The 24,056-nt window shown below is 39.9% G+C and overlaps 2 protein-coding genes across 2 annotated transcripts in view; one reads left to right on the forward strand and one right to left on the reverse strand.

Annotated features, from left to right (window-relative positions):
* The window catches only part of CENPP (centromere protein P), a 117,800-nt gene that overhangs the window by 69,906 nt on the left and 23,838 nt on the right, over window positions 1–24,056 (reverse strand). The gene's annotated exons all lie outside the window — the stretch shown is intronic.
* Window positions 13,344–15,159, forward strand: OMD (osteomodulin). The gene is made up of 2 exons (XM_050312647.1): window positions 13,344–14,283; window positions 14,840–15,159. Exons 1-2 carry the CDS (start codon window positions 13,344–13,346, stop codon window positions 15,157–15,159), a joined length of 1,260 nt encoding a protein of 419 aa, XP_050168604.1.

Below are 24,056 nucleotides of genomic sequence, written 5' to 3' on the forward strand. Positions count from 1 at the left end.
CCTTCCAAAGCCTTAAAAACTCTCCTGCCTTCTCACTCTTTCCTTTTCACCTGCATTCAGTCTGATATGATATATGATATAAATGATACCTATTTAGGTATCATTTAGCATCAAAGGCAGATAGCTGTGCTTTTTTTCTTTAAGTCAGCATCTGTAGATACAGATAACATTCATCCACGGAACTGCAACACTGCTTTGAAGTGGTTTCTGAACATGGAAAGTAAAGCAATTAACAGAAGAGCAACTAACTAATGATAACACACTGGAGTTCAGTGGCCTTTCCACAGAACAAGGCACTTCAGTATCAGCAGATGGGGAGAAACTCTCAAGAAATCAACTCCACCTTTACATTCTCCACAAATGTTACAGGAAAAAGGGAGAAAAAGAGATTTGATATAAACCCTTCTAACAGTCTTTTCTCACTGCTTATTCCTTGTACAAGCAACTACATTCCTCTAATTAAAAAAATAACAGTGTTTGTGCCTTCTAAGCTTTTAAAACTTGAATGGGCTTCTCTGTTCTGGAAACCTGCCAGGTCCCTACAGGACGGTGAACAAATCTGACCAGAGGATGGCAGCCTGTCGTTACCAATAGAGGGGAAAGGCATCCTAAAGAATAATTAACAGACTGTTCCTGAGCAGTGAGAGCCCAATAAACATCACCAATACTGAGCAGAGTGGCCTGTCTGAGTATTAAGCTACTGTTTGAGCACTTCCAAATGCTGATTTCTGTCTTGCTCTACACCACTAATTTACCAAGGGATTAATTAATCTGATCTTTCCAAGTTTTCTCCCTGTCTCTTTGCTCAGTATCAACATAATGCAGTACCTCAAACATAGCAACACAAGGAAAAATGCAGCCTTAGAGGATATAAACCAGCAAACCTAATATGATACAGGAAGTTTAAAAAATATAAGATACTATTAAATCATGATTTTAACTTGCACCATCAGCTGTGGCAAGCACATACCAAGTAAATCAAAACATACATTAAATAAAACAGGATTTCTTTCATATTCAGATTGAAAAGCCAAACAAACAGAACCAAAACTTTGACGCATCAACATCATTTTAGTTTGAGGTGTTTGCTCTGCGAGAAAGACACTTCTGGAGAATAGTTTTGTAAATATGCCATGCAACCCTCAACCACCCATCACAAAATCCAATTCCACCTCATATTCTTTATCTTCTTTATTTCCTTCACAGCAATGCATCCATAGGTTTAACAAATGGGTTCAGAATCAAGTGGTTGTCCACACACTAATGTAAGGAATCTACAGATCATCCAAGGGCTTTCTCTTGCTGCTGAACAAGTTAGAAGGTGAAAAACTGTTCTTTTTTTTTCCTTTGTCCAGTATTAACAGTGCATTTCTCCTCTGCCCAGCACAACACCTGCAGGAATCCAGTGATCAGGAAAATGAAGCCAAGTGCCCACCACGCTCTGGAGGACAGGGCAGGTCACCCTCAGCGAGTTCACTGATGACACAGGCAGGGGTGGTGACAGGACCCTCTGGGGTTGTGTTGCTGGAGAAATGGCCAAGAGGAGCTCGTGCAAAGGCAAGGCCAAAATGTTGTACCTAGGGAGGAATAACCCTGGGCGCTGGTGAATGCTGGATGGCCGGGAAGCAGATTTGCAGGAAAGGACTTGGGGGTCCCAGGGGACAAGTTAAATGTGAGCCAGCAACGTGTCCTTGTGGCAAGACAGCCCAGACTGTCCTGGGTTGCTTCAGGATAAGGACAATCTCTTCATTCCCAGTGTTGCTGTCCCAAAGTCATTCCATGGACAAATTCCGGATTCCTACAGATGTGAACGCACAAGCCTCAGGTTCCTCCAGCTGGTCTCTACCTCACACCAAACCACTCGTGTGGCTGCCAAGGGGTTACTCAACAGCTCTGCTCCCTCTTCCCCTCTGGCTGTTCACTCCAAGCAGGAGCGTTTGTGACTGTCCCCTCCTCAGCTGAAGGACCTCTCTGGAGCACTTTCCTCTGCCCAGCTGCTGTTTTTCACAAGTTAATAACAAGGACAGAAATATTTCCCTCCGTACTGTGTCAAATTCTGTTATAATTGGCAGTGAGGGCTAAAAAATATCAAGTGAAATAAGTGACACAAAAAGGGATTCCTTTCTTTAAGAAAGCAAGAAGGGAAAGTCTGGCTATTTTAAACATAGCAGAAACTTCCAAAATGTTTCACATGAGTATCCCATCAGGAATTCCTGCACCTGCATTTCCCAAAAGTGAGGGAAATGACTCAGACCAGACCATTAGAAAAAAGTGTGTAAGATATGCAGATTTTTAACCATTCCTATTGGCTTGCTAAAGTGGCAGAACATTTCAGCCACCTAGACCAGGGTATGAACAACAAATCTAATGCAACTTCACTGTTAAGCAATTTTAACAGAATTTTATGTAATTTTAAAAAGCATTTACCTATGTCCCAAGAAGCAATTGCTGCTATCTCTGGAAGACAGCAATTCCCAACATTAAATTATATACAATATTCATTCAAATCCCAGTTAAAAGTATTTATCCAGAAAAACTGCAGCACACCACAACAGGCAAAAGAAAATATTAATCTCTGTTTGGTTTCATTTCATTTTGATCAGAATTTAACAGCAACATGATAATAAAAGCAATGGTTAACTAAAAATAATGAAACCATGTTCTGAAGCCCATTTTTTTCCTCAATGTTTAGAATTTAACATTGTTTTTTGGATTTGTGGTGAGACTTTTTTTTCCCCCCCCTCCTTTCTGGGGAGACTGGAGGTTTGAGAACAAAGCTGCTAATAGGAAACATATGGAAAAGTCCTGGAGTAAATGAAAATCTGGCTCTAATTCCAAATGCCACGTATCACATACCACTGTCTAAATTATCTGCTAAGATAAATGCAAGGTTTACCCTCCATTCTTGATGAATCACGTGAGATGGAGGACAATGTTAAGTATTAAACCAATAGAAAGGCTTCCAAAAGTCATCAATATTTTGAACTGAGCTGGGATGTGAGCCAATAAAAGATTGGCTCACCAGGACGTGCTGCCAACAGACAGACTTTTCCTATAAACCATGAGCAGCCCAAGTGTGAGTCTGGCTTTAACCACTGTGCTGCTGTGCCTGCAGTGGGCACAACACCCAGCCAGGCTCCCCCAGGCACCAGCACCCTTTCTGACTCACGTTCCTGCCCAGGAGAAACCTGAAGCCGATGAGATTTCTGGCCCAGCAGGACTGTGGATGCAGTTTTGATGAGAATCTCACCCATTTCCACACACAGCTGAGTTTTGCCACACAGTCCCTGTGCAGCAGCAGGGAATTTCACAAGCCTGGATCAGCAGAGCAGCCCCACAGAGCCCTGTGCCCGTGGGGCAGTGATTCCCACCCCAGGCTCACTGCACCGCTACCTCCCACCACCCCCACCAAGGTTTGGGTCAGAGTCAGGGGTGCAACGCTGAAATTCATCTTCTCTCCTCACAATGACATTCACAGGAACTCTCACGGAGTTACATTCTCTGCTAAGAATGGAAAAAATCTCTGGCTGAGAGGGTGCCAAAGGATGTAAAATTTCCAGAGGGACAGAGCGGGAGCAAGGCACGGCCACAAGAATGGACTTGCCTCTTGATCCTTCAGCCTGTGGTATTTCCAAGGGCTTTTTAGATATAAAGACCAATGAAAATATTTTCCTTTCAGAAATGCTCTTTACATAACATGTTAACTCCTGTGTTTCTCAGCTGTGGAAAAGAAAACGGGGCTGCCATTCTAAAAGATAGCATTTCACCAAAATTTATATCCTGCTTAGGCCACCAAGGAGATCCAGACACCACATCATTCTTCTTGTCAGTTCTATCTTCTTTCTTTTCTCCAGGGTGAAACAACGGACAGACTGAACAAGTGACTCACTCACAGGTCACTCAAAGGGCCTCATTTTTTAGCATGAAGAAAGCAAAGAAGCCACTTGTGTATTAACATCATGAGAAAAAGCCTAAATTCAGGAAGTGATATAATAATCCAGTATTCTGTAGCAACAATAAAAGCAACTGTCTACTCATTTCTCCAGCAGCACTACTGTGATGCAAGGTAATTATTACTTGCTCAAGAAAAAGTTGGTGTTTAATAGCCAGAAATTAATAATTTCATTAAAGCCTATTTGGCTTTTTGGAGTGCATATTTTTAATTTATACTTTAAGCCAATACATACAATTTCTGTTTAGATGTTACCCTCCTTTAAAGTGTTATTTCTAATATTTCATTTTCTCAAATACTAGATTTCACAGGGCAAAAAAGAACTTTTATTAAACTCCACTCATAAAATTGCTAACATAGAAAAAAACACCTTTCAGAAACAGAGCAATAGTAAATGTCAGTACAACACTATACTTGGACCCCAAATTCTTGAACTGCCTGATGCTGTTCTTTAACATCAACCAGTAGAGCCTCAATGGAATATGATAAGTTTTGAGATGAAAGAATCAGGGTACTTTTAGAAGTTATGTTCCATGTAAACACCTACCTCAACAGTAGCAGGTATGTTCTCCCTGACAAACTCTGCTCCCATTTAGAGGCCTGTAAATCTGGCATATTTCACATGAAGATAAAGTCTGTTGTGATGCTGTGCAGAGAAAAACATACTTAAAATCTCACACTGTCACAGCTATAAAGTAAAGCACTTTCTTAAGCAATATGCCAGGAGACCCCTTATCTGTCATGTCAGCACTGCAGTTAACAATTAGCATTTACAAACTCACAGTCTTCTATTTCAGGAAAGTAGAAAATAAGTCTGATCTAAACCCAATCTTCAACACCCTTCTAACTGCTTCCATCCAACAGATGAACAGAAGAAAAAAAGCAGTTGCTCTTTATCATCAATAACGATACCTGTTTTTTATAAAAAGTCACAAGCACAGTGAGTATTTTAGAAATATAAAATGTTTCTTACCATACTAACTAAAAACCTCTGTGCTGTGTCCCTTGAGCACGTTCCATTGGAGCGCACGTACGTGAGGCAACATTTCGTGACTCCTGTTTCAGGAATGCTTTGCCTTAGCAACGCTGTGTATTATGGATGAACACTGCTACTGCTTTTTTGTGCTTAGCACAGAGAGGGCAATGTATGCTTCTCACAGCTCCCTCCCAAAATCAGAGTGCACAGCAACCTGAGAAGAGGAGAAAAGGCGAGCATGGAAAACACATCTGCCCGACGTGCAACTGCTTCGCAAATAACTGCTCTGTCTCCCACCAGCTCAACTTTGCTAAAGTTTAATATAATCACTCAAAGCACTGGTTTCATGCCATCCCCTCACTAAGACCCAGTTAGGATTTTTTTAATAATTGGGGTTTTTTTATAAACAAAAGCATTATGGATGTTTATATTCTGGCTACAAATGGTTGCAGGCATTAAGTCCACCCTTCAAAAAGTGATAGGACAAGGCAAAAGAAGGTGTCACAAGCAGGACAGAAGGCAACAAGGACACTGCTGTTATTACCACAGAAGATCTGTAACTAATGCCAAGATCAAGTCACCTTTCCGAATGAAATTACAAGTAACAGGGTTGCCCAGAGAAGCTGTGGCTGTCCCATCCATGGAAGTGTTCAGGGCCAGGTTGGACGGGGCTTGGAGCAACCTGGGATAGTGGAAGGTGCTCCTGCCCATGGCAGGGGGTGGAATGAGATGCTCTGTAAGGTCCCTTCCAGCCCAACCATTCTGTGATTCTGTGAATGCTGATTTAAGTGTGAACCAAGCTCAAGTCCTCACCATAGGATCTTTGCAGGATCTCAGAACAGAAGAAGCAGAAGACTTTCAGCCACAGTGACTGAGTAAAAATGAGACCCTCCCTCAGCTCTGCCAAGAAGAGGCTGTGACTTACAAATATTCAAACCACAGAGAAACACTTCTCTTTTGATTAACTGCCATAAATCAAAAGACATTTATTTGACATGTCAGGCAGAATACAAGTGCATGGCCAAGCATCTCTCCCATACCAGTGTTAATATAAAATAAAATCCAAACACAACAGAGATAAAAAGGGAGAGTAACTGAAGAGAATATTTTTTCCTCACAGGACAATATGCCAGGGTCCCAATGAATGATGTGTAATAACACCTGGAGTTTCTGTGGAAGTCTCCAAGTCCCAGACTCTGGTTCTGAAATAATGGACTGCAGGCCCTAAATGCAGTGCTGGCTGTGGCTCCATAAGGCCTTGTGCTAAAAGGAGAGGGTTTAATTCTTTGTAAGAAAGACAGGATATTAAAAATGAAGAACCAGTTTAAGGCTGATGCCCAGTTTCCAGACTACTGGACAGAGCTGAAAGGCTGCCTGGTAAAATCCTCTGCACCAGCAGGCTGGACAGTTGTATTGGTTTGAACATTTCTAGAGCAATAGATATTTAAGAAAAGAAAGACATTCTACAGTCATTGTAAAAGCAAAAACCTTCACTCTTAAACACACTCAAAAGAGCAAATAGGAAGCTCTTTCCATCACGTACAAGGGGAAAATCTCTGCTAATGCAAAACATTTTCCTAAGCATGATCCTTTAGGAATTCTTTGGCAAATAACTTAGACAACTACTCCTTACCCTTGCCTGAAAGTGGTGAAAAAAAAAGCTTATAAGCATATGATTTACAGATTGGATACAAACCTGGGAACAATCTGAAGTTGCAGGCACATTTTCTAGTTCTTTTACCAAAACTGCAGAAAGTCCTTAGCTATGAATGGATGAAATGAGGTAATGGATAAGGTATTGATATAAATTGTTATGGTAGAGTAGAATTCACATTATCTCTTTTGGGCATCTCTCAGCTTAGGGCACTGAAAGCAGCAGTTCTGTTTGAAAGGAGTAGAAGTGCCTGCTTTGGAACAGACATTCAGCTGTGTGGCCTTCCTCACTTTCCTCCCTTACAAAACACCATGCTCCTTTAGTTTTATTTACAATATTTATTAGTGAGTGCAAGACACCTGCCACATACTATGATCATTTACATAATTTTATATAGGGCATAAATCAGGCAAAATAAAGGCTCTTTTAAACTTTGAGGCCCAGCTGCTAATGCTGCCCCAAGAAAAGGAATATACCTGCACCAGTAAACAGTGGTTGCAAGAAAGGGCAGACATTGCCATATTGGTGTAATATTACATATATATTGGTGTAATCAGTGATACACAATCTCCAGTTCAGCAGGCAATATTCCACAACCCCACGCGGGAGGAAAATACTCCCCACAGTCATCAGTCTTGAAACAGCCAAAACAGGTAGTACAAAACCACAAACTATAAAGCAAAGTATATTTATTAAACAAGCTATTCCATGACTAAAAATGTGTCAGCTGACAACAGTGACTCTCCTCAGCAGAGGTTTTCAGGGTATGTTAGAGTAACCACACACTACTTGCAAGTTAATAATGCTTACATGAATTTTAAACTTGTTATTCCATTATTGATTGTTTATGATACTGTGTTAGTATAAACATTCTATGTTGAGGACTATTTAAATGCCTCTGCACTAGAAAGTGAACCCCATCTATTTAAAAAAAGCAACCCTTCCCAGTAGCGTTAATAATATTATTGTAATGCTATTATTGTAGTATAACAACCTTCTAAGGTTTCTAACCCAGCAATGCATTCAGAAAAATGTTACAACCCTCCCCTTCTGTCAGTCTTTCAGAGTCAACAGCTGTAAATTGATACTGTCATTGCAAAAAAGCTCACACTCACCCTTCCATTCAGAAAGTTTCAGTGTTACAAATCTGGACGTGCCAGGAGATTTGATAGTCTGCTTTTGCAATGCCAGTGGTTCACTGCACGTGTTCATGCAGATGTTTCATTATCCACTTATGAGACCAGGGCTCCCTAAAGTATTGCTTCTGGATGCTTCTAGTACACTCAGCTCTAAAAATTCAGTGTATTGCTGTTCATTAGCAGAGGTTACTCAAAGCTGCCAATGGGATTATATTAACTCCCGTGGCACAAGGTCAATAAGCTCAACTGTTTTCTGTTGCTCAACATGTTCTTCCCAGGAGCTCTTAGAAAAACAAAGCAAAAGGCTTCAAAACGGGCTGCACAAGAAGGGAGTTGCCAGAGCTTTGACCTTGAAATACCACCTACTGAATGGGAAATTGAGACCACACAACAAGGTTCAGGTCAGGGGCAACAGCAAAGCCCCACACATGGCACAGCTCTGCCTTCCTCTGCTCTTTTAAACAGATTGGCTCTTGTCTCAGCTCTGCAGGACTATTGATATGATTTGATGGCCCCTCTTCCATAACCTTTTCCTTTAAAAACACATCTTCACACAGGGAGAGCTGTTCCACGCTCCTGGAACAGCTTTCCACTGAAGAACAGGCTAACATGAAGCCTGGAAGGGCTGTTCTGAACTGAGGGCTCTGGCTGGGCTGGAGCCTCTGCAGGAACAAGCAGTTGAGTATCTTGATTTGCTGAGCTCTGCACTGCAGACACTGGATTTCCAGCTCTGGCACAGGATAAATAAATCCAGCAGCCACTATTCAAGTTCCCACTCAGTTACTTTTGGGGATGGCAAGGACAAGAAGTGCCTTTTCAGACCATCTACATGATTCACACAGGTTGCAGGTGCTCTGACAGCATTTGGGGATTGGTAGTTAACACCTAGAAATTAGGATGCAAAAAGCTTCTGTGCCTACAGCCTGGCCTAGAAGTGCAGCCCAGCAGATGGCTCGTGCCTAAGGCTGTTTCCTACTTCAGAAACCCACAGGCTTTACAGGGAACCAAATTACAATTCACAGTTCCTCGTTATATTTGACTTCTCTACCGTGCAATCACTCACAGCAAACCAACATCACCAATTCTTATCTAAAACACAGAACTCCTGCCGAGTTGTCGACTGAGGATTTAAAAGTTTTGAGCTTGAGGTTTTTCTTCAGACATTTGAGAGTAGAGAATTCCCTCTGCTGAAGAACTTCCGAATTCTAGCAAAATTACGTGCCCAAGACAGTCCTCAGGTCTAATTTCAGCAGCTTGGCTTTGTTTGAGTTCCTTTAATTCTCTATAAACAAGATGCACCTTTTTTTCTTTCCCCCCCCCTTCTCCTTTCTCTGGACTTCATATTCCAAGTTTGGGAGGGAAAGGAAAAAACTTCACCAAGAAAAACCCAAACATAAAAACCCCCAAGAATTTAAAATAGTGGATATAAGGAAAAGGCCAAACAGTGTAATTTATACCTTCTTACTGTCAGGGCCAGTCCCATTCACCTCAATGTCACTGGTGATCTTCTCTACTTTATCCTATGAATATTTTGTCTAAAATTTGGCAATCTCAAATGTGTTAGGTTGACTGTACTCAACTAGCTAAATTAACCTGAATTCATTCAATACTAGAACAGATCTCTTCCTTATGCCTTCAGTCCCGAAACAAACCTGAAAGAGCTGTCAAGCCTCCTAAGCTGAGTGAAGTTATGGAGATGGCGAAATTCTAAATATTTTAATTTATTAAAAGGGTCCATCAAGTTTGGCTTAAGAAAATAAATCAGCTTGAAACCATCCCTGACTGCTACATTGACAGACATCGCACTTTGCATCACAACTGCGTTAAAAAGCTCACAAATTCGATGGTAAAAATAAGTCTTTATGAAATATATTCTGAAACTGAAAACCAAAACGTTGAAAATTTAAAAAAATTTCAGTCTTTGAAACAAAATGTCTTACACGAATGATGCTAAATTTAACCCTCTCATTATCCTCCTTGTAAGGAAATTCCTACCACACCTCAAATGAAAACCAAGATCCAACCACACAACTTGACCAAGATCACAAAGTAGAGATTTGTTTGTCTCCAAGACGGCTCAGGCAACAAACCAGGAACTGAATCTCAATATATCCCATGGCCAGAGCTGCATCATCATCTGCAGCTCAAAATGCTTTAAATCAAGAGCTTTACCACAGTTTCTCAAAAGGACAGACTCTCCTTCACTGCCACCATGGATTTTTAAATGCCCCATGAGATTTTAAGTCTCTTAATAGCTTAAGAGACTTTGGGACACAATCAGAAGAAGGAAACAATAAGAAAAATATCAGGTATGGAATTAAAACTCTTTTATCTTTAGATAAAATTGCTTTAAACATTATACATATTTTGTTTAGAACTGTTAATAGAACAAAACTTCCAAGGATCTGCAACATGTTCTTTGTCTTGTGCTTAAAAAATTCCCAAAGTTTGTAGCAGCCAATAACATTTTACTAACTGGGCACATCAAACTTGGTGGGTTTTTTAATCTCTTGTTATGAATGTATTCTAATTATTCCAAAAATTACTCTTTTTCAGTATTACTTGGGATTAGTGGTGCAACGTATCTCTTCAACTATTTCTGGTACTGTTAATTGAGGATTATGGAGTTTTAATTTCTCTCTTTCAACCTCCCTCTTGTATATAAATAAATACATGACTGCTTTAGTTTAGTTCCAGTATTCACCAACTCCTACAATATTATTTTGGCCATGACTTCTGGTGCTTTTCTGTATATCCCAAATTTTAGAATCATGTAAGATTTGTCTTCTTAAACACGTTCCTGTTCTCAGTGTAAAAGAAGAGACTTGAAAAGGTCGAGCAAATCAGAGTCACAAAGCTCAAAGTCAAAAAAAGAAACTTAGTATTGCAATATTTTTTAAAACATGATCCCTCCAAAGGTACTTTTTAAGAAACATCTTTAAGAACCAGATTCTTTCTTTTGAATAGACTTGGAAATACTAACTTCTTCTACCAAACCAAAAGCATAATTAAATGCTTTGTATAAATCAAACACTTAATCCAGTTCACACAAAACCTGTCCATTATCTCCATTTTTTTGCATATATCACAGTTATTTAGGTATCACTTAGCATCAAAGGCAGATAGCTGTGCTTTTTTTCTTTAATTCCCCTTAAAAGCTACAAAAAAATATTTTCCTTGAGTAAAATGGTTTATGTCTCATGTCATACTTGCTCTTTTCGCAAGGTTTATGCTCTCTCTGCACAACTTAGCAAAAAAGTAAAAACTTACTGTGAATCCTTAACTTCACCACTACCACTCTGACAGCACTGCAGAGCACAAGGCTTTGCAGGAAGGAAACAGGAAATGTAGACTGGGGAGACAAAAATGGAAGATGTTTCCCCTCGGTTTTGGCAAAGGTGAATTTTTTTTTACTGTTTCTTAACTTCACCCTCAGAGGACAAACCCTTTGCAATCACTGCAGCTGATCCAATGAACTAATAACCTCTGTAATCATTTCTGAAGTCTTATTCTCTTTTTTTTTTTTTTAATGGGAACTGGTTAACACTGAAAGAATTTTGCAAATTGTTGTGTAGTGATTTTTAACAAAAGGACAAATTGCTTCACAGCCTTATGACACAGCATCTACAGCAACTGATGATGTGGCACAAAGCACTTTTTTTTTTTTATTTTACTGGCAAATCAGAAGAGGGGCCAAGGCTGTTATTTCGTGTTGCCTTCCCACAAGGCTCCTCACCACAAAATATGGCTTAGACAGATCTTTTTTCCTCCAGCTGCACTAGGCTAAGTCTCAGATGATTTCACCAGCACAAGAACTTGCTGCCCTCTACAACTTGAACTTCACCGACTTCCAAAGAGTAAGTTTTCTTGGTAAGCAGGACTGAAATGAACTGATTGTGTTATTTTTTCAGTAAGGGGTGATTCATGCATGTTCTATAGTTTGTAGCCTCCTTACAAATAGCGTTACTGAGCTCTGAGTTCGTTGCAGATGGTAGAGAATTGTGCTTTTAAGACTTTCTGTTTTCAGCTCTAAGTATGTGGTTTATCATATGGAGCGTGTCCGACTTGTGTCTCTTGTTATCAAGTTTTCCCTGACATGACTGTTTCAAGTTCTTGGAAATATCTCCTGAAGTGTTCGTATCTCAGTGCTCTGAGAAGTGACCTGCAGGACCGGCAGGGCAGTTACTATTCGAGTAAATATCAAATATACTCGCCCATTGCCAAGGTACAAAGAGTTCCCCCCAAATACCAGTTTCTTCACAAAACCACTGGGAGATTTTGGCACCTGTTATTTATCCTTCCATGTGGCATGATGGTAGTTCTCTTCACACCATCCACATGGCAAGTGGATCAATCCCACAAAGGCCTAAGAAAGGGTTTTCCCCAAACTGAGCAGACTTTCCTCAGTTGTTCCTCCTGGTTTCTTAGGACAATTGTGGCACTGAGAACCAAAACTATTAACTGGAAATTTTGTGACGTAGTAAAAATGCTGAGAGGGTGGAACTGGAAGGTGAAGCTCAAGTTCTGGACTGAAACTGAAGAAGGGGTCATAGGAATCCAGAGGAAACCAAGAGTGTGAAATGGGAATGGAGGACAGGTCGTGTAACCGTCTGTTCACAAAACCAGGATGGAGTTACAGGATTTAGAGACAGATTTTACCTATGTAGACATCAACAGGACTGATTAGAAGATAAGATATTCTCCTGATACACTCTGCCTGAAATCCAGCACCCAGTGAATTCCTCCTGAAGCACAAATATTGCTTCTCAGCCCAGCACAGTTTGTCAGCACAGAGCACTGACGGTGTCTGCAGGGGGAGGCTGCTCTCGGTGGTTCTGCTGGTTGCTCAGATGGGCTCAGACATCTGGTGATGCTGCAGGGATCGGGAGCTTTGCTAAAGAACCACCTACAATGGGGTTCCAAACACCTGACTCCACTCAAAGCTGTTTTTAAGGTCTTCATCAGTCGTGAAATTTGATTGCAGGAGCACTCAAATAAAAAGTTAACAATGCAGGTTTGACCATGGCACATGATTCCACCCAGCCATCGGCACACACAGGCTCTGGGTCACACCAGATTACAAGGATATATTAATACCACGAGTTTGTTACTACTTTTTTTTTTTCTTAGAATTCTCTCTCTCCTGTTCAATTCATAGAGTACATCATGCATTAGGCAATCACCACTAGGTTTCATAGGAAATTAGCATTTTTAAGTCTCATTTCCTTTGTTACTGACAGCGTTCAGTAACCAAATATTAAGAGTACCAAGAATACATTAAGAAACATGGATGTCATTATACAAACCTCTGAGAATATCTGCTTTCCTCTCTCTGCCTCAGGGTTCTCATCCTACACTGAGCAAAGTCTCTCAAACTTTTTGGTGGTTTCTGTGCTTTGACCTGTAATGTTACATTTTGACTCATCTGCTGCTGTTTAGGTTGAAGAGCCTGACATGACTCACAGCTGCTTATTCTGGTTTTGTTAATAATGGCACTGACAGTGCTGCCAAAGAAAGGCACTATTCTACTTACTTCTTTATGTATCGCTGCTTTTTAAAAGTTAAACTTACTTTGTGACTATCTAAAACTTAATTTTCCTTCTCATCAACAGGTCACAACATATGAATTTAAATATGGGGATTCTGAGCCAATCAATCTTTCACCTCCTCTGGGCTGCTTTGGTCGTTTGTCAGTATGAAGATTATGATTTTGAGGATGAGTACGACGAGCCAGACCATCAAACTCCGTATTATTTGAACCCGAACACGCAAGCTGAAGTTCCTCCCTTTCCTTTCCCAGCCGAGTGTGCCAGGGAATGTTTCTGCCCCCCAGCCTTCCCCTTGTCCATGTACTGTGACCATCGGAGGCTGAAGGCGATACCAAATATCCCCAGTCACGCCCAACAACTCTACCTGCAGAACAATGACATCGAAGCTGTGCCTGCAGCACCCTTCACCAACGTCACCTTTGTGAGGGAAATCGACCTCAGCTACAACAAAATTAAAATCCATATGATTGACCCGGGGGTTTTTGCCAAACTCTCAAGCTTGGTGCAACTTCATTTGCAACACAACGAATTAGAAGAGTTTCCAGTCCCGCTGCCCAGCTCTCTGGAGAGACTCCTCCTTGGCTTCAATAAGATCTCCCGGATACCTGGGGATGCCCTGGAAGGATTACCCAACATCACCATGCTGGACCTCTGCAGTAACTTACTTGATGACTCGGTGCTCAAAGACAGACCCTTTTCCAACATGAAAAATCTGATGCAGCTCAACTTATGCAACAACAAGTTACAGACTATGCCTCCTGATCTACCGTCATCGCTGATGCACCTCTCTCTTGAAAATAACTCCATCTCTCATATTCCAGAAAACTACTTCCACAGACTCCCCAGAATCATTGCTCTGAGAATGTCCCACAATAACCTGCAGAACATCCCGCACAACACCTTTAACCTGCCCAACCTCCTGGAACTTAACCTGGGGCACAACAAATTGAAACAAGTATTCTACATTCCAAGAAGTCTGCAGCACCTGTATATTGAAGGCAACGAAATTGAAAGTATGTTGATGGCTAAAATTCCTTAAAAGCAGAAAACTTGGTGGATTTTGGCACTGGTTGTGGGAGGAGTACAGGGAGAATATCAACCCATTTTCTTCAGGATGCATTGTAAACACATCCTCAGTCATTTGAGACCAAACTGGTGAAATTAGAGAGGATTTGATTTTTCAGTTTACCCCTAATTTGCAATTCCTTGTAAAATTTAATACCAGTTTTTCATATAACAAGCTAAAAACTTTTTGAAAATTGTTTCTGATGCGGCAACTGATAAAAACATAGAGAGAAAAGGAATTACAAAAATACTTCATTAACATAAAATACTAATTACACACTGTAGTGGAAGTCTTTTTTTTTTTTTTTACTCCACAACCTTATACTTTGCAAACTCCAAAACTGTCATCACTGCCATTTACAAAACTGATTAAAAACACAAAGATGACATTACTGTGCACCGCAAAAGTATTTCCCATTTTAAATTTCAAAACCTTGAGTTTCACTCTGGCAAAAGGTCTTAGTTTTCCGCATTTTAATTAAGATTTTTTCCACTCTCTTGCAGACATAAATGTTACTTTGATGTGCCCAACCCTGGACCCACTGAACATCCACCAGCTGACCTACATCCGCGTGGACCAGAACAAGCTGACGAGCCCCATCAGCAGCTACGCCTTCTTCTGCTTCCCCCTCGTCAGAACCATCTACTATGGAGAACAAAATGTGACTGTCAGCAAGCCAACCCGGCTCAGGACACCCGTGTTCCGGCGGTTCTTGACACCAGAGGAATACCAGGAAGCAGAAGACAATCATGAGACGCACAATCAAGACACCGAGGAAGATCAGGAAGCAGAAGACAACTACTTCCATGCTTACTTTCACTGAAGGATTGTTAATGAGTGTACAGGGACAGTTTTCCTTAGTTGGGGGTCATTCACAGCCATTCTGGAACAATTGGATAGTCTGGGTTGTTGAAGGTTCATTTGTGGAGATTGGATTTTAGTGTAGGGAAATGTCCTCTTATTGGTGGAGTCAAAACCGTAACAGTAGGAACAAAGAGCACTCACCTGAGCATTAAAGTCTGATATGTACCTGGGTTGATGGTGGGCTCACCCTTGGGTGAGCTGCCTAAGCTGAAGAAAACTGACCTGAGAAAACTTCTGTGTTCTAAAGTGATCCAACTGCAAAATGCCTAAAACACGAACAAATGTCACACTCAATAGGAGCAAATAGTTAAGGGCAAAAATCCTCCCAGCTCTGCATCCTCCTGCTGACAGCAGAGCAAAACAGACACACTAGAGAGCAGCACAGGAGGGTAAGGTCATAGAAATACTTCCACAAGGTTCCTCCACCTCCCCCAGAAATAATGTTTCTTCTTCCAGTTTCTAACTGGACAAGAAAATCAAACTTTGATTTTTCTCAAAAAACAAAACAAAACAAAGACAACAACAACCAAAAAAAAAAACCACAAAAAACCCCAAACCAAATCAAAAAACCCTTCCCCATACTATGTTTTAAGTGACCTGACAAGGTGTATTATAACATTTACTTCTCTATCTGTACCTCAGCTATCACAATCCTTCAAATGATATTTCAGCTTATTAGTAACATAGGCAATATACAACCTTTCATCACGCTCTTGATGGAAGCACGAGCATTAACACAACAGAACCACTGGCATTTCCATTTTACCTGTGCTTTAGCCCATATTACTCCAGCAAACACAGAAAAATGTAACATAGTCTTTTTATTAGAATTGTTAGTCAGGTAGAACAGGTACAAATAGAAGCATTCCAGGTTTTTTGAACCATTATTTTAGACTATCCCTTTGCAAAGCTAATACCAGTGAGCTATAATCTGCTACAAAGTAGAATTAAAGCTGCTTTAAGGAACCTGAAATACTGTATAATCCTTGAGCTATGCAGATTTTTTTGGTGTCTTATGCCTAGAAACAGATCCAAATAACTACAGAGTATGATAACACTATAGAGCACTTTATTGCCTTCTTTTTTTTTCCTTCTTTATTTTTCAGCACTTTTCCCCTATTAAAACTTTGTTATCTGTGAGGGAGAATCACAATTTTCAACAGTAAAAAAAAAAAGAATTTTCAGTTATTTTCTGAAGCCCATCTTCATATATTTTGGTTTCTGGTGAAACAATTTTAAAGAAAATGAAAATACCTACTGCCACATTTTTAACATAAAGATTCATTGTAAGCCCACGAATATAATCTTGTCTTCCTCCCTCTTAAAACATATTTATTAACATTTATCAACCTCCAGTACCTCTGGCTTGTGAACAAGGAACATATGCATACTCATTACAATATTTAGATAAAATTTTAGATATGTTTATAACTTTATAGCTTATATGTTTATAACTTTATAGCAATATAAACATGTAGTATATGAACCTTAGGGAAGCTTTCAGCTATTTCAGGTTTTAAGTGAATGGTTCATAAAATGCAAATCTAAAATTTGAGGCTTTTTTTGAAAGGTTTGCTCAGCTTTTTTAAAAAAAAGAACACTATCCATCTATAGCAGGAATATTATATCTTCTATCACAAACTCAGTGCTTTTTAAAATCATCTCTCAAGTCAACCTTAGCTTTAGTTTTAAAGTAGAATTAAAAATATGGACTTTGCAGCAACTAGTTATATACATTTCTTACAGTTTAAGTCCAACTGACAGTTATTGAAAGCTTTAGAGCTTATTTAGACATTTAACCCATTTGAGTCTTATTATATTTAACTCCTTCAAATGGAACATGAAAATTGTATCACAAACAGAACCATTATAACTCACTTTTCTTTCAATTAATGTTACCCTCTCTCATCTGTGGCAAATGGGACACTGTTCTTCCAGAAAGATTTTAGGGTGATCAGGGAACTACAGACTTTGGAGAAATGGGAATTCACAATAAAGAACAGAATTCATGGATATTGAGCTGAATGCAGTTTGCTCTGGTAAGACTGGGAATGGCTTCTGTAAAAGCCACAATGTTCTGCCCTTGAAAATCTCTTGGAGTTCTCTGAGGGAATCTTGAAGGATGTAGAAGAGGGAGATCCTGGTCCAAACTGCCCATCAAAATTTCTGAGAGGTTTTTAAGGAAGAATATACAGGCAGTTCTTACTGTGGAGGGATCCCACTGGTGGGAGCTTTGCAAAGGGCCTGGATAAATTCCTGCTGGGATTTATTCAGTTGAAAATATTTGCAAGAGATGGACAAGGAGGGCTGAGAAAGGAGATTACGAGCGCTAAGGATCGATGAAGAAGGACTGCAACAAGACCTTGGGATGCTAAAACAGCCAATGAAACTCATCATTGTTAAATGGGAAGTGATATCCAAGGAAAAGATGGAAGTGTGACCTCACTGTCACCACTCAGGAGCAAGACTCAAGTAGTTCAGTAGGTGGCTCAATGCAAACACTGGCTTAGTACCCAGCAGCAAACTGAAATGTAGAGTAACTAGAGAGAAAGAGAAAATGAGAGACATCAAGACACCACTATAAATCTGTGATTCACCCAGACATTAATCAAATAATTGATTTCCAAACCCTCAGGTAGTCGGTGTAACTACATAGGGCACGATTAGAAAAGGATCTGACAAAGGTAACGAGGCCACCAAAGGTAAGGAATGGCTTCTGTCTAAACAGCATAAAAGGCACTCACAAGCTCAGCAAAGAAATGCCTAAGAGGAGATGCAGAAGATCCCCACAAAATTAGGAGCTATCAAGTGATTATGTCCCAGGTACAAAGTGAACAGGCAGTGAAAAGTCAGCCCTTAAACCGAGTTCCCGAGCATACAGCAGCAATTTTACAGTGTTTCAAGAGAAGACTGGACAAGGAATTGTATTTTTTGGAAGAGATCCATTACAGGTTGTTAAACAAAGCACAGCAGGTACAAAAAAGCTGATCTGAAAATAGCTGGAGAATGGAAGAACATTTGAAGACAGGATGAGACAAGGATTGTACGTGCTTATCCTGTTCCCAGCCTTCCCAAAGCATTTGCTTACGGCCCTTGCTGGAGACAGGACATTGTGCACTGACCTTCTTGCTGATTCCACAGCCAGGTCTGTGCTCTCATTACCCTGAGCTTGGTAACCTGCTGGGATTGCTCCTCCCTACTGGGAAGTGCTTAGTGCCTCCATAGAGTAGAATTTTAACTCTTTTTTTTTTTTTTTTTTAAGCACTACCAACTATGGTTCTATTCCAAGGCATATTCCAGCTCCTTAAATTTGGGAACAGAGTGCCTACAATGCTCCACTCTGCAGTGTCCTGTAGCAGACAGACATCCACCCTGATCCAGGTACTCAAAGCAGCCATGCAAGTGTAGAGTTCTGGATAAACCAATTATACCACTGCACAGCCACCAGATTTTGGTAACAAAACATACTTGCTTCATGTTTGCTCCAGTATTTACTCTCAGATTATTAGTTAGTGGTTTTATGAAGAAAATAGATTTGTAAATTAAGAACTAAACATGTATTAAAATCTTATTTCATCAGTAAACAGCAAGATCTAACAAGCATCAGACAGCTTAATGAGCTTATTAACAGCAGAATCAGAAAACACAGAGCAAAGCCTGATCTGGTTCACAGCTCAGTGTCTCCATTAGCAATTCAGCAGAAGCACCAGCCACAAGAGGTTATTGTAAAAACTAAAAATAAAGGAAGATAAATAACTACATTTAGTTATTTAATCCAAGTGTCTCCATTTCTTCTTTTAGCCTCAAAATAGTGGGAATTTATTTTGCCTTTCCCCATATTTTTGGATGGTATTTCATCTTTATAAGGGTTACTTTTTGAGATACTTCAGTATTCTGATAATAAAAGTTATGTGGATTAGCAAAGACTCCTTTATAGAAAACAGATGGTTTACAGTTCACGTTTTCTTAGTTTAATTTATTCACATTCCACTTTTACAATATGTATCCATTTCCTTCTTTGTTTCTCAATTTGATCATTGCAAGTAATAAATGTAGGCATTTCCTACCTGAAAAGCAGGAAGGGAGAACATGCTGTATTTTTTAACCAAAAAAAGTATACACCAAAGAGACTTCACAATCATTTTCCAGTACTGCTGCAGGAGTATGAACTTTTCAGCTACAAGCCAAATTGTGTGTATTGCAAGTTATGGAACTCCACAAATACAAACATTTATCATCTGGTGTTTTAAAGTATTTCGTCCAAAATTAGCATTTCTAACAACCCAATTACTTTAAAAGAAAAAAATTTATCTTATAATTCATTGCATAAATTCATCTTCTGCACGGGGAAAAAAAAAGAATAAATTAACCTTCCCCTTTCTTATAAAAGCACAAGACAAGGAAAAGCAGGTTAATATGAGGATGAGCCACGGACACAGAGAAGGACATAAGGAGCAGATGACAGGAACACTGATGTAAACTCTCTGTATCACCCTCAGAGCCCTGACTCGAGTGCCCCTGGGGACAGAGTAACAGCTCTCCACAAATGATGATGATGTTATAAAGAAGTAATGCCAATTCAGGAAGGAATTCTAAGAAATTGAAATAAGCTGCAGGAGGTTGGCTTTGTGTCAGGATGTAACTGGTGATACACAGCAAAGTCCAGGGGAACGTGAGTTCCACAGAGGGGGCTGGGTGAGCAGACAGTGCTGTTACTCCAACTATCACTCATTAACCACAGTTTGGATTTCTGTTTAATACTGTGCCTGATTTTTAAAATGCACTTCATTCATTTATAACACAGCAACTGATAAAAGGAGTCTTCCTTTTTCATAAATACAAGAAATAGAGGTAATGTCTTCAGCTTCCAAACATTCTGATTATAAATCAGAATCATATGGAAGGATGTTCATACAATCACTGGGTCATTCTTCCTCATCTGTCTCTGTTTTGCAGCTGGTGGCCCTGACAGTGACCTAAACTTCATCTAATCCACTGAGCCTTGGAAATGGCTGCAACTTTTCATACAAATACTGGAGGTGTTTATGCATAACTATTTCATCTCCAGCACTTTTTTGGTCATTCTGAATCTTGAAGAATGTTCTAAGCTTTGTCTCTAGGAGATGATGATCATTTATTATACATTTCATCCCATCTCTGAGCTGGAATATACTTTTCTTTAATGTTACCCAACTGTTCTATAGCATTGCCTTCAGCCCAGTTTCTGTGCAGGGCTCCAGAACAGACCAGGAAACTTCTTCCTCCTCCCTGGGGGATGGATACTTTTAGTTCCCAGAATGAATGCAACCCCAGCACAAGCCTTAAACTGCCTTAAAACTATCTTTACCCTCTGTATCAGGACCTCAACAAAAAGCAGAGGGGGATGCAGGAGTCACAGAAGTCTCAGATCACACAGTACCAAAGAGAGAAAAGCAGATTTAAAGGCAGAATTAATCCCACACAAACGTCAAGCAGATGTAGAAAATAAAAATTATGGAGAGAACAACCCTAAGAAGTTATATTTAAGTTAAAAAAAAGAAGAAAATAAAAAGACAAATGTCGAGTTCAGTTTTAACATCACTTCATGCCTTTGTTCTCTCTAACAGTAAATCTGTGCCTCACTGCTTGTTAATTATTTTGCCCATGTTATCAGGCTGGTTCAATAACTCACTTTTAATCTATAAAACCTTTCCTATTATAAGGATTGCAATCCAGAACAGCTGGTCAACACTGTTTAATCACACTTCACACACAAGACACGCTCAGGAATACTGAACAGGGTACCTTCCATGTGGAGCAAAACTATCACACACAAAAGAAAATCCAGCACTCTGCCCAGGTCTACAAATGCCCAGGAGCCTTTAAAAGCTTTCCCAATTTTTTCTCCATCTTGTTCTGTCACAGACAAACTCCTGGCCAGGAAAAGACACTGACTTTTGGACATTCTGTATAAGTGATTCCCGACATTCACCATCAGCACAGGTCAGTTGAGCAATAATCCATACTACTTTTTTCCAAGAACACTTAAAACCAATCAAACTCAAACTGCAGAACTGGCCAGTACTGTCCTTTGGAGACCACGGTACAGGAGGAAAGCCAAGGTCTTTAAGCAGCTGCAAAAATACACTTTCTTTGCCTAAATATAGAACAGACCTGAGTACCTACACATTTTTAAAATCTCAGCTTTGTTTTATTTCATAAGGAATATCTTGAAGCATTAGTTGGAAGGTGAGAATGGAGCTGAACCAGTCACACTAAAGCTCTGAGCAGGGCTGATATGAGGCCACTTGGAGTACAAGATAAATAGACTGAGCTGGACAGCAGCCAGTGCAAATAATTCACAAAATCTGCAAAACAAAATCTTTCCTCAGTTCCTCCAGGATGTTTTCAGCCTGATTTTTTTTCCCTTTATCTGCTCTTGACATATAAACTGCACTAAATACCAGATGCTGAAGAAGCCTTAGGCAGCAATGGATAGTTTGGATTGTTACCTTCATTTCTGTCTTGCTCTACTCCCACGCTTTTCCTACCTCTGCCATCCACAGCCATCCAGTTTTTCTTTTTCTGTCTTCAAAGAGAGGAGTATTTTTCATTGTTTACCCTGACAGAAGGCAACCTTGGGTAACAAATTTGACACCTACTCTGTATACATCCCTTTTCCCCTAAAGTTAAGTTTGTCTGGCAGCAGAATCCAGAGAGCAAGAGTCCCTTGTCAAACTGCCTTGGGAGAAGCCAAGAAGTGTTGTGCTTCATTTATACCTTCAGCTGCATTTTATATCCTTACAAAACTGTAGGGAAATGACTCCTGCTCAAATTGAAGCCAGGATTCCATGTCAAGAAAATTAGTAAAATGACCATTTTAAATGACCATTTACATTTTAAATGCCAAACACTTCAGGTAAAAGTATTTTGTGGGGAAATCAGAAAGCCCACCATGAACATGATCAAGGTCCTCTTCAGAAACTGGAGCTCAGCGAGTTAAAAACAGCTTGTTTAGGTTTCCAGGACAGAAACCACCTTCCAAACTGCACAGATCCCTGTGACCAGAGTCCAAGCAACAGATACTTATACATCCAATTTCCAAGCACTAACAGTGCCTAGAAAGCACTCTCTGCTTGCCAGGGTGTTTCCTGTGAGCTCCCCTACTGCCAGTGCACAAGAACCACATTTTCATTTCACATGACTTGGATGCTGTGGTTATTTCAAGTCCCTGTGAGCAGGAATAAAGCAGCACTGGTTCTGGAGGAACCCCTTTCTTGTTTGCAGCCACTTATCCCACCCATGTCCTTGAGCTGAGCATCTGGCACGAGGTTCAGATAAACCTATTTTTATCTGACATTATTTGCTGATATATTTTCTTCTTCCTGGCACAAAGGATGACAATGCAGACAAAATATGGCACTGATATTTTATTTGGCACTGGCAGTAAATGTATACTATAAGCCAGACCTCGATGACACAGTGCCAAATGAATTACTGAACATATCACTCTTTGTATTTGTATGTTAAGCATTCATGAGGTTTTTTACAAGTGCTTGTACAAGAACAGTGAATACACACATGACAATGTTTTTGGGATAAGCACACAGCTCAAATCATGTCACCCAGATCAGACTTTTCACATTTTCTGCAGAAGTTATTCCTAAAGTCTTCTCATCTTGCATATCAAAGTAAGCAAGAGCTTTCTTGCATGAAGAATTTGTAATTTTTCAAGGCCTCATTTATCTAGTAATTTCCCCTCATTTTTTAAAGCTGTCGTATATAAGGGGGGGGGGGGAAGCTATTCCCAAGATATTCCATGTGCCTAGCTGTGAATTCAAGGACTTCAATACTTACAAAATAAACTATGGTGGAAATATGACAAATATATTTAAGATTTTATATCTTGCTTTCAGCTTCAATACTCGGTATTTTTTGTCCCTCCTAGAATAGCTATCCTTTGATTACATTCAAGCATTGGAAACACTTGGATGCCCCAGAGCCAGAGGAAATCTTAAGCTGGACATTTGGCAGCTGGAAAGGGGTCAGAACAAAGCAGAGTTGTGTCATTACTTCCGAAACTCGTCCGAAGCCAGGAGGGCCCTTCAGATGGTACTGTCACTGCCACTTCACATTCCAAACCTGGGGTGTTCCAGAGGAACAGCATCCAGGGTGGTTCAGGGCCCAATTTCCATTATTACTGAGCCTGTTCCCTTCACATCTGGTATATCATTATCCTAGGGCAAGCTCTAAGTCCAAACTATCACACTGTTAAATCTGCACGTGAGACAAACTAAGAACATTATTATAAAATCCTTATGAGTTAGGAAAGTGGTAATATTATAAACTCACAGGGTTTAGAGAGCAACTGGCTGTAGTCACTCTCCCATTTGCAGATCTACTACAGACATCTGGTTTCTTGACAAGGTAGTACAATAAAACTTAACCAAAAGCTGCATGGTTTAGCCCCAATATTACTCTAGAAAAAAGGAAAAAAAAATGACATTGAAAGAGGAATATGAATCTGGATATATTCCCATTAGATTTTATTGCTACATACTTTTTAAAGACCCGAAAAAGCTACTTTGTAAACTTTCAAGTTGGTCATCTGGCTCCCATTTGTGCTGACTGCCAAAAATACATAATGAGGAAAAGGATGGGGGAGGAAGAACTGCATTACAAATCCAGAAAACTGCTGCTCATAGTTCAGATGGAAATTCTACACCTGGACAGCATTCACTGAGTTATCTATAGAACTGAAACAGAGCTTTACTTAAAGCAAGTATTTACTGTGAGACCATTTTTTCAATAAACTGTCTAACAAGTCAATTAATGAAGCATTTACACATTAAAAATCAACACACATGTAGCCCTAAA

Source organism: Myiozetetes cayanensis, unplaced genomic scaffold (genome assembly GCF_022539395.1).
Source record: "Myiozetetes cayanensis isolate MyiCay16 unplaced genomic scaffold, myiCay2020 scf18, whole genome shotgun sequence".
Taxonomy (NCBI): Eukaryota; Metazoa; Chordata; class Aves; order Passeriformes; family Tyrannidae; genus Myiozetetes; species Myiozetetes cayanensis.